The 12,079-nt window shown below is 48.1% G+C and overlaps 1 protein-coding gene across 2 annotated transcripts in view; it reads right to left on the minus strand.

Moving 5' to 3' along the window:
• LOC142590681 (uncharacterized) overlaps positions 1 to 12,079 on the minus strand; it is a 344,046-nt gene that overhangs the window by 137,352 nt on the left and 194,615 nt on the right. For both annotated transcript variants that reach the window (XM_075703098.1, XM_075703097.1), the window contains 2 exons: positions 4,798 to 5,178; positions 2,224 to 2,447 (listed from right to left, as the gene is read on the minus strand). In XM_075703098.1, the coding sequence (XP_075559213.1) occupies positions 2,224 to 2,447; positions 4,798 to 5,178 (605 nt within the window). The remainder of the gene's footprint in view (positions 1 to 2,223; positions 2,448 to 4,797; positions 5,179 to 12,079) is intronic.

Raw genomic sequence — 12,079 nt, forward strand, 5'->3', positions numbered from 1 at the left:
AGGAAATCAGCAGGAAAGTGTTTCCACGTTCCACGCGAAAAAGCACCATTCGGAGCAGTCTCCGAACCTGGAGCAGTCTTGTCGTATGATCGTGGAGGCCGCAGAAGAGCAGCGTGATTTCGTCTGTGTGAGTGCAGCGTCTGTTTCACTTACAAACAAACAATTGCGATGTTTAGACGGCGTGCAGGACAGCTTTGGATTAATGGTGCGTCTCGCCTGACGCATGGCACTATCACTCTTGTCTGTGGATTTATTAATTTCCTTCTTTACATCTATATGCAAGTGCTTTTTGCATTAAAGTTGAGTTGAAATTAGCCTATGGGGGGGGGGGGGACGTATTCCGTTGTTACTGTAACTTTTACGCTGCCTGTAACTGTAAGCTTCTCCCTTAACTTTTACGCTGCCTGCCACCAACTCAAAAGACACGAAAAGTAAGCCACAAAGGCCCGATGCCGCCGTCAGTGCACCTTCCTTTTCACGTGCGGCATTTTGGCGGCGTCTTCCATAGACCACGCTCCAGATGAGCCAGCAAATCCGAAAGGGCACCTTCAAGGCGGGCGCCACTCTTCGGCTTCACCCAAGTTTAATGAAAGAGGAATGCTTCCGCTGTGGCCGTCATCCGCCAGTAGCGAAGTGGATCCAGCTTTCGGCACCGACGGGGCTCCGCTAACCAGGCGATGTGCACTGAGGAGAACTTATGGTGAATTCCATTGGGAGAACAGGAGTAGAGAGCCGAGCAGTGCGGAGTCGGGTGGCAGCGCAGTGAGAGCAGGAACACTCGACCCGCCACTGGAATGCGGCGTTGATCCGGAGAGCAGGTGGGAGGGGGACGTGTGAGGAGAAATGTACCACGTGACACAAGCAATCGACGTCCCAGCATTCTCTGCGGGAGAGCGGCAAAACACGTGTAACCGTGTTGTGGTCGTCGGACGTTCACCGGTTCGCCGCAGCGTACAACGTGCATTTGTGCAACGCCGACGCATCCCGCAACGTTTCCGCCTGCAAGATTATCCGAAATGGATTCTGAAGCTCAGCGCATCCTACTTTCTATTATTCAGGGGAAGTCGCCGCGTGATGCGGAAATTTCTTTTGAACTAGAAAGAAAAACGGGCACTTTAACGATCTGACTTCCCTCGGAAGCTGAACAACGCACCTCCTTGTCGGAGTATGAAGAGACAGTCTTTCCAATGTACGAGTCCACTTTTGGTCTTTCCTCCGGCAACGAAAATAGTTCTTGAGATATCGCCGCGTACATTTCGTAGTCGTCATCGCTACTAGTGTCGTCCGTAGAACTACAACTCGAATCCGAAGTTGAGCTCCAGATGCTGTCGCTGCTGTCACCGTCGAGCGTCTCGAGCACTTCAGCAAGGCGAAGACGCTTTGCTGCCACTGTTTCCCGCGCATCCGAAGAGAAGCAAGGTGTACTAGAAATGTTGGTATCTCTCGCTGAATCGTTAAGCCCGTTCATATTAACGACGTCAAAGTCACTGGGGCCAAAACAGTGCCTACGCTTGGTTGCCGCCATTGCCGCCGCGCTCGCCGGCTGAAGCAAAATGAGGAGGATATGACGTTTGGATCACGTGACTTCCTCGGTACTCCGCTTTTCAGGCGAGAGCAGTGCGGACTGCTCCCGGCTGCTCTCGGCGCAGCGAAACTGCTCTTGTTCTACCACTGGATGACGGCGCTCCCACTCCTGTTCGACCAATGAAACACGCCGCGCCTGGAAAGAGCACTTTCAGCGTGCTTTTGAGTGTTCCTGTTCTCCCAATGGAATTCGCCATTAGCTACGCCGTTGCGGCGCCGGCCACTGCACAAATTTCAGCAGTATTAAAACGTTGCTTCGGCCGAAACAGAATGAGTTTGGCGTAGCAAACATCGCGAATTCGTCGCAACTAGCGCGTGTTACGTCTAAAGTAAAGGTGCAAGTGCTCAACTGCACAAATTATGTTCATTAATTAACGATATAAACAGTTGCAAGGACGGCAATCTGACGAAGAAGGGCACGAAGACGACATGTACAGTGATGCGCTTTCGAGAGTCCTGCTTTTTGCCACGACGGCTAGAACCTGCGTCACAGGCTCGGTAGCAGAAGAGCAGCGGCCGCGACGCCGGCTTTCGGGAAGCAACTGGGCCCGCCCGGCGACATGACGAGACGCCAGCGGGGCCAGGCCCTCAGTCGCGGCCGACCGTGACGACGCCACCTCGGCGCCCGAGATGCCTCACCTGCCACGGGAATGGTCCACGGAGGGACGAGGGTCTCTTCGAGGGGAGGCCGCACTGCGCGTATTGCCAAGACGACGGAGTGAAGGGCTTGCCGGCTGTGATCACTGGAGGTGCTTCCGGTTCAGGCAACTGGGGTACATCCACGGGGTAACCTCCGGGCACGACAGGCGCAGCTGGTGCGGCACCACCGACGGATGGCTTTTCTACAGAGTAGCCTGGACCCCCTGGGTTGATGAGACGATGAGGCAGCGCTAAAAGACTTAACATATACATTGGGTGCAAGCTATATGTTTTTATACTGTTACGGAGCGTGTATCTGTAAATAACCTGCAAGTTAATGAACAGCACGAATTTCGCATAAAGGTCTGTCTTGCACGACTGAACTTGATGAATCTTATGATTCATCATATCTAATTGATGGCGGTGGACGAAATGGCTGCCTATTTCTTGACATGACGAATACACTTGGCACTGTCTCTCATTCCCTTCTCCCGTACAAGCAAAGGCAAATAAGTTTCTATAAAAAAAGTACTTCGATTGAAAATTATCTATCACAGCGTATTCAATGTGGGCTACTAAATGACGAAAAATCTAGTCTAGCTAACGTTATATGATGGGCTCCAGAATGGTCTGTGCTCGTGCGCTCTTTTTTGTTTTTTATTTACATTTATGACATTTCCTTGAATCTCACGTCAACGGTGTACCCGCTTGCATACGACTGTGTTGCCTATAGGCAAGTAGTCGTGTGTGCGATGTGGATCAGCAGCACTACGACATGCAAAGAATGTACGCATGTTGTATAGAATGGAATATGCATACCAACACTAAAAACGTCCGTGAATGTCTTTTTCGCTGTCAAAAAGAAACAATTATTGGATATTATTTTGTAAATATTGAACTACTAACAAAAACCGAAATGTATAAACACCCGGGACTGCTATATGTTATCCTAATGGTACATGGAATGTACATGTAGATGAATTCGTAGCGAAAGTTGGCAGGGCGCTAGCCTTCATTCAGCGGAACCACGAAATTTCCCAGTTTCCTTTAAAAACACCGCTCAATTTTCATGCACTTTGCCTTTCTTGGAACACACTTGTCTCAACTGGGATTCATCGGAAGTCACTTCGATTGAGCGTTTCAAAAAGTTGCAAGACAAAGCGGTTAGGTTTGTCTTGAGCCGATATGGAAGAGAGCAAGGCGTTACTGCAATGAAGAATGCGATTGGCTAGGAGCTTCTTTCGCTGCAACGGCATAAATTCAGATTAAGACAGTTCTTCCTAAGTGTGCGTGTATATTGCTAAAATTAGAACAGGAAAAAGAAAAACGCTTTACGGCATCGCGGGCCCTGTAACGTAAAACTATTCCAATCTTTTTATTTCAAACTCGTGAATTTAATTCACGTAACCGCTGGCGCAAGCATCGGGCGGTGGCCCGCAGCCTTGTCTGAACAGCCCAATCAAGCGTCCTCGTCATATTTAGGCCACTTTTGTTTGCTTTCAATATGAATTACATTGCCTACGTTGAACGGTGTTTCTTATCTAATTGGCTGACAAGAGGCAACGAGCACGTTCAAGTGGAGAGGGTTTGGATGGGTCCGAGCCAGCGCCATGAAACTAAATAACCGGATCTGGAGGGCGGTACCGGCGTCTGCCATTGGTCCACCTCCTATTACATAGCTTGCAGTGGCTGGTCAAAAATCGCGGCGGCGTGCAACGGAAGGTTAAGAATGCCGTTAAAATGGATCCTCAGCAAAGAGTTGGCAGAGTGATGTGGTAAAAGTGCCGAAAGGGCTCGATAACGCTATACTGCAACGCAAAAATATTTTATTATAGCCAAATAAATCCATGCTCTCCGGCACTTGCGAGTAGCCAGTGCCTGAGCGATCGGCGGACAGCCATCTTCTATTCCTTTCGGAAGGGGACAGCCTCCGGCTATTCAGAAAAAATTCAGTTTTATTCGGTGCATTAGTGCCTTTTTGACGCGTAGACGTCAATTTGACGCCGTGAGTTTTCGAAATTTTGCGATGTCGCGTGACAGAAAGGCCAAGTGGCGCAGCCTGTAACATTCTGACCAATAGAAGAGGGGTAAGGGCGAAAAGGTTTCAAGTAAGAAATAATTTATTTTGTTCGGTCTAATCATGCCTACTCAGTGTGTACACGTCATATGAGATTTCCTATCGCGGTTTTCGTGACGTCGTGTGACGGACAGGCGAGGTGGGGGTAGCCCGAAAAGTTTTTGACCAATCGTGGAGGGCTAATTGCAAAATTGGAATAGAAAACTTTGGAATAGTTTTACGTAATAGCGCCCCAAACGAGGTCTCATATTATAATGGCAACACGCTAAAAATTAACTAATACCGGTCTACGACAGTTCCGTTCGTGAATTCATTTTCCTTATGGGTATTGCCTATGTAATGGCTTGTCTAAAGAAAAAGTGTGCAATTAATACGAAGCCGGGTTTTATAAAAAGCTGTAACCCCCTGCTATAATGCCTTCTGACAGTGAATAAAGGAAGAGCGCCCCTTCAGGGGAAGGCCGCATTATGCGTATTGCCAAGAGGACGAAGGCTTGCCAGCTGCGATAACTGGCGGTGCTTCAGGTGCGGCAGAAGGCAGCTGAGGCGGTGGTATATCCACGGGGTAGCCTCCGGGCACGACAGGCGCAGCTGGTTGCTCGACATTTAGAGGAACCGCGGATGGCTTGTCTAGGGTGTAGTCCGGACCCCCTGGAGGTGGTAAGTCGACGGGACCATAAGGCAGCACAGGTGGGACTTGTTTATCCCCCGGATAGGCAGGGCCATCGGTTTCCTGAGATGAGAGGACAGGGTAGCTGGGTGCAGCAGGCGGCAAAGGCTTCAATATGGCGTCGTCTACCGCTGGTGATTTTCCATTTGTCGGTGGTGTCAGATACGGTGAGCCGCCAGGCAGGAACTTTTCAGGCCCAGAGGATGGCCCTGGAATCGACGTAAAAGATAAGCGTTCTTTTGTGAGCGAGCTTGATATAAATAATAAATACATACGTTGACCCTGATGGCTGTCTCACTTCGTTATCAATGGAATATTTATGTTCAGCGCTTCTGCCAATTATGTTTAGCAAGGAGTCAACCATGCGCCTTGAAAATATTCACCGTGTTAAATTGCTTTAGTTCTAAACGCTTAAACTCAAGAGCCCATTCAACCTTGAATATGTCAGCACCAACTGCTCCACATACAACTGTACTTACCAAGGCTTCGGCAAAACGTGCATTTACAAGTAGATCAGCAGATGTCAGTGTAATTGCAAGTGAATTAAGCTGTCAATAAAGACGGCAAATCGAGTCAGTTGGAACCTTTACATTACCAGCGCCCAGGGCCCGACATACGCGGAAAGAAAAGAAAATGATTGGACAAGTTCTGTCCTCAGGTTAGCACTGTTGATCTACATCTGGTAAGTAATATTTTGCCCCATTCAATTCGAGTAATACCGGCTCTAATGAAGGATTGGACCCCTTGAGGCTTTCCATAGCAGCGGTAACGATTTTCGAACCATAGACAGAGCAATGAAATGCAGAGAGGATGCAATGGTCGCTCTGCGTTGGCTATCCTAAACTTGGGGAAAGAGAGATTGGAAAGGGGAAAGCGAGGAAAAGAAATATCGTGAACGAGGGCGTGGATTAAACAAGGCGAAAGTTGAAAAAAGACTACTGGGCGCTTTGGCAACCACAGCGACACGACAGCGCCGTGTCACTGTGGCGTGTAAGTGGTAAAAGGTGATGAACGTGCGCTCCAGAGGAATTAGCGGAGACTGTATTCTCCAGGTTGTGCAGTGACAATTGTAGTAGCTGCTAGACAACACTAATACGTGTCCGAAGCAGTTCGGCTTGACTAGACAGTTCAATTTAGCGAGCTGGAACTTTCGTAACTTGAGCTCGCTGAATTCCGCTTGTACACTCTGCCGGACCAAGCATGCAGCCCAGGAGAAGAAGAGCACTGTGACTGAAATGGCGCAAATGCTCACTCTTACTTTCCACAAGTAGACTTCTGGATTTCGGCCAAGGGCAATCAATAAAGTCATTTGAACGAATAGATTTCAGGATGATGGATGCAATTTAGTATTTATCTCCGTTAATAAATGTTGCAAATGCAGGAAAGATCGTGATCACACACAAGACCTATAAATCTGTAGGCATTCCTGTATGCAACTGACCGTGGATTGATACAACCGTCGGAAAGCGTGCAAATACTACAAGTAATTCACAATTTCTTTAGACAACACTCAAGCCATTTTGGCAAGGGAACGCCAGTTGCTGCCTTCTAGAGTGTTCAAGGGAACTACTTCTTGACCTGATTGGTAAGAGAGGTAGCTGCCGCAAATCAGACACACGCACACGGCTTCCCAGGTGACGTTATGCATGTATATTTTTTCTTTCCATCTCTACGGGAAGAATCCATTGGGATACTCTCAAGATGGCTTAAGAAACCGGGCTACCTGCATCCAAAAGGCAAGCCATAAGGAAGCTGCGCGGAAACGACGATATTGTGGTTCTGCCTGCCCATAAAGGGAACGCAGCTGTGCGACTTGATAGAGGCGACTACGACCGAAAGATGTACATCCTGTTGGAAGACAAGGGAACTTGCGCTCCATTGCCTTAGGACCCCACAAGTAGGGTACAAAGGAAACTGCAAGAACTTCTGGCCAGCCTTTTCAAGTACGTACCTCCGGACAAAGAGAAATTCTACGACCACCTGCTCTGCACCAACGGCTCAGCCCCCGCCATTTACGGTATACCCAAGGTCCACAAGGTCGGCGTCCCCTTGCGAGCTATGGTGAACTTTACCAGATCTCCGCCTCAGAACCTATCAGGGCATTTGCACAGAGTACTGAGCCCCTTAGCTGGCAAATATGGGACACACGTGGCGGATTCCTCGGACTTTTGCAATTTGCACAATTGCAATTTGAAATTTGCAATTGGATGTTGAGGACGTTATGGTGTCGTTCGACGTCGTAGCCTTGTTCACTAGTGTGCCTGTCGATCTGGCCGTCAGCACATGCGAAGAAGTTTCAGAAAACGACCATCCTCTCGGCGAACACACGCCCTTTGACGTTAAAGACATCTGCACGTTGCTGACATTTTGCCTCAGCAACACATATTTTTCCTACAGCTCCAGGATATACAGTCGCGATCAATTTGAAGGTGATCGCGCGAGCATCCACTATGCCGCTATGCTGCCTTCCAAGCAGCATAGCGGCCGATTTCGGAACTGCAAAGATAAAAATTGCGCTGCCTTCTTCCACTATTATGCTCTCCCAGGCTGCAACCATCACCCCCAAGACGAACTCGCCACATTTTTGTGTTTGTTTCCCTTTCATGGCAATGATCTGTGTGCATCGCTTCCTCGTGGATATCTTGGCTAACAATGACGCCTCTGTGCAAAAGCTCATAACACAATCGAAATTAATTCGCAGGTTATGCCGTGAACGGTGACGGGAGTGACAGCTTTTCAGGGAACACCAAAAGAGAGAGAGAGAGGGGAGCTATCTGATGTTTCCCTCTCGACCGACGGTGATGACGTAACGTGGCGCTGCTCCTACTTTTGGTCGCCGCTCGAGCGATCACCTTCAAATTGATCGCGACTGTACAAGCAGACAGACGGCACCGCTATGGGCGCGTCCATATCCGTAAATACCGCTAACCTGGTCTAGGTGGCCGTCGAAGCCAGAGTTCTCGCCTGTTTTCAACCAAGACCCAAGGTGCTCTAGCGCTACGTGGACGAGTGTTTTTGCGTCTTACGAAGATAAGACGTCCATAGCGTTCTACATGAGCTCAACGCAGTGCACCCAAAGCTGCCGTTTACTGTGGAAACCGGAAAGGACGACTGCCTGCCGCTCCTTGACGTCCTTGTCCATCGGAAAGGTCGGGAGCTGTCCTTCACCGTACACCGCAAGCCTACGCACACAGACCGGTACCTTGACTTCAATTCTAATCATCTCGTGGCTCACAAGAAATCGGTTGCTTCGTCACTGTTGATGCGTGCCAGGCGGATCTGCGCGGAGAAAGAGCGCCTTCAATCCGAGCTCACGATGTTACGCGGGAACTTTCCAAAAATGGCTACCCCGATCATTTTGTGGCAAGAACTGAAAAGAAAGTTTTGCAGCCAGTGACAGCTAATCCGAAGATTTTTTCCGCCAGCGCAGGCATTCCGTATGTTCCCGGGATAAGTGAAGCTTTGTCCCGCGTGTTTGCGATGTACAACTTGCGCATTGGACATGTGCCAAACTCCAAGCTACGGAACGTGCTTGAGAACTTCAAGGACCGCCTACCAGATATCAACTTCCATGGGGTTGTCTACCGGATTCCTTGGGGCGGTTGCAGCCAGGCCTATATATCGCGCCTGGAGGAAACAGTCAACCGCCTTATCAGTGCACTGGAGAAGCTGGCGACGGGTGGCAACACTGGCGCACCTAGAGACTCGCCACGGCAGTCGTGCTGGTACCGCTGCAGCTTTCGCGAACCAGCAAGCTGCTGCACTCAGCCCTGTTTGTGGACGGGAAGCGCACCGGCCAGTCACTAACGGCTGCACGCGACCTCGGCCCTCGCGCAAGCCGCCTGTTCTTCGCAGTTGACCGCATCGCTGGCACCAACTCCTCGTCGACACCGGAGCCGAGTTGTCGGTCGTTCCCGCCACGGTCGCAGGTCGCCAACGCGGCAAGCTTGCCCTTATGAAAATGGATTTAGAGTTCCTTTAGAACTCCTAATGAGTTCCTATGGGAGCCAGAAGGGGCTCTATAGGAACTCGCGATCTATACAGTCGTATGCATAGAATCTCTATGGGAAGTCTGAATTCAAAGAAACCTGTCTGCAGAAACAAGTAATTTCACACAGAATAGATGCGCAATAGCGGTGTATTTGCGTCATATGTACTGAATTCTATAAAGTAATTTTTATAAAATGTCTTTAAAACTTCTAAGGCGACCTGTGTATAGAATGGCTCTTCATTCGCCCTCTATAAACGTTCTATAAAGGATATACTGATATCATATATACTAAATTCTATAAAATGTCTGTAGAAAGTTTTTTACGCTTGTAATGCGGCTTCTCTATAGACTGACTCTCCGTCCCCCCTCCGTAAGCGGTCTATAGAGGGGTTATTGTCAACATATGTACAACATTCTATAGAAGGCTGTTTATAGAACGTTTTCAGAGCTTCTAAAGCAGCCTGTCTATAGAATGGCTCTGCATCCACCTTCCATACACGTTCTATAGAGGTCGTATTGACATATTATGCACCAAATTCTATAGAAAAATATTTATAGAATGTTTTCAGGACTTCTAATGCGGCCTGTCTATAGACTGGCTCTCTATTCCCTTTCTAAAATGTGCCATCATATGACATATGTACTGAATTCTATAAAGGAACGTTTATAGCACATATAAAGAAGCCAAAGTGCGGCCTGTCTAAGAACAGCTCTATATTTGCACTCTATAAACATTCGACAGAAGGTGTTGAACACTGTTGAATAGTATCTCAAAGTCTCTTTCTAACTTGGGAAGGCAACACCCATGGGAAATTTTGTACACGGAACAAATTATATGAAAACGTGATGTACATTACTTCAGAGCGAACTGGACAATTGCATTTGCCGTTAACGTGGTGCGAGGCCGGCCTCGCACCACGTTAACGGCAAATATGCGCTGTGTCTCTGTGCGGTGGGCCCACAGCTAGCACTGAGAGTGTACTGATGCACTGACACATCATAGTAAGATTCACGCACTGTAAGTCGTTTAGATATTTTGTTTCTTAGTTCGATGTACAATACTGCATCACTAAGCTCTTGTAAAATTACTACTCACCCACTTTTCGAGGAATAAAAAGCCTGATTATTTCAACCCCATTTCAGAGGTTTTTTACTATCAAGCAAGAGCATCGTTAAAAAGACACTCATTTACGCAGGCGAACATGACACTAATCGAAATTAGAAAAACCAAATTAATATAATGGAAGCGCGCATTGTGGTTTCTATCGCATATGGAGGTAAATTACAAATATAACCAAGAAACACTAAGCAAAACTGCGCGTTAGTAGCCGCTTCACATGTATTTGCTGGAATGCAGTGACTGCAGCACTTGGGGCGGGAACACATCGAACGCCGCCGCACATTTCTGGCACACACCACTCAGAGGCGACAAATGCACGCTGCAGAAACGTTTCTTTTTCGAGGAGTCTTCGCGGGTCACAAAATGCACAGAGAAGGTACGGACGACATGAGCGCGATCCGCGCACGATAAGCACACCGTCACAAAAGCAAGAACACATAAGCGTAACCTGCGCCTCACGGGTAAAATTAAATATCATCGGGTGTTTGTGGCTTCCTGTGCGACGGACACAGTTAAAAAGCGCACGGAAACATCACACACTGCACATGTGTACTTCCGAGGTTGTGTCGACAATTTCTGGGCTACATTTAAACTACAGCAGGAAGTTACTTCAACGAGAAACGAAGTGACGGCGCAGGTAGTGCAGGTAACGGCTGCGTATAACGTCATTTAGGGGTTTAAGGCTAGTGACCGAAGTTGAAATCGTTAAAATCACACCCCAGCGACAGCTTTCTCAGGAGGAGGAGGAGGAGGAAAAAACTTTATTCTTGTCCTGTACAAGGTGTTGCCACCCGCCTGGCTAGTCCCATGTTGGGACCGGGAGGTCAAGCCTCCTAGCCCTATCACGGGCGTACTGGACAGCCAGGACTTGAGGGATATGATCTGGAGATCTTATCATTCCTAAAAACCGATTCCGGGTAAATTGTTCAGATCATGAAGGCCATGCTTTTTCAGACTGCATGCGGCATAAGCGATTCAAAAGCAAGAATACTGCACGTAATTTATTTCTGCCCTAAACTATAGCATACAACATGAGCATGTCAATATTTCTTCCTGCCTTGCCATATATGTACGTAGTTCGGCCCAATATGGCAGAAAACTTGCTCTAGTGCTAATTATTGTAGGAATCACGGAGGCCACAACGGCCGCACAAATATACAGACGGCGCTGGTGGCGCCGGTATTATCGTATTCTACGCGGCTGGTAGAATATGAAAATACGGCGTGTTGTTATATTTCTCCGTTTTCAATCGGTAGTGCTTGCTGCTTCGATGTTAAAAATTAAATTATGGGGTTTAACGTGCCAAATTCACTTTCTTATTATGAGGCACATCGTAGTGGAGGACTCCGGAAATTTTGACTACCTGGGGTTCTTTAACGTGCACCTAAATCTAAGTACACCGGTGTTTTCGCCCCTATCGAAATGCGGCCGCCGCGGCCGGGATTCGATCCCGCGACCTCGTGCTCAGCAGCCCAACACCATAGCCACTGAGCAACCACGGCGGGTACTGCTTCGATGTGTTTGTTTGATTGTGTTATTAGGTTTGTTGTAATATATATTGCCTTGCTTAGTAACTCAGGGGACCAATCACAAATGCATGACCACTGATCCGGGGAGGCAAAGCAGAAGGGTGGGTCTAAAAATTAATCTGCAGAAAACTAAAGTAATGTTTAACAGTCTCGGAAGAGAACAGCAGTTTACTATAGGTAGCGAGGCACTGGAAGTGGTAAGGGAATACATCTACTTAGGGCAGGTAGCGACCGCTGGTCCAGATCACGAGAACGAAATAATCAGAAGAATAAGAATGGGATGGGGTGCATTTGGCAGGCATTCTCAGATTATGAACAGCAGGTTGCCATTATCCCTCAAGAGAAAAGTGTAAAACAGCTGTGTCTTACCAGTACTCACGTACGGGGCAGAAACCTGGAGGCTTACGAAAAGGGTTCTAGTTAAATTGAGGACGACGCAACGAGCTATGTAAAGAAGAATGATGGATGTA

This window comes from Dermacentor variabilis, chromosome 8 (genome assembly GCF_050947875.1).
Source record: "Dermacentor variabilis isolate Ectoservices chromosome 8, ASM5094787v1, whole genome shotgun sequence".
NCBI lineage: Eukaryota > Metazoa > Arthropoda > Arachnida > Ixodida > Ixodidae > Dermacentor > Dermacentor variabilis.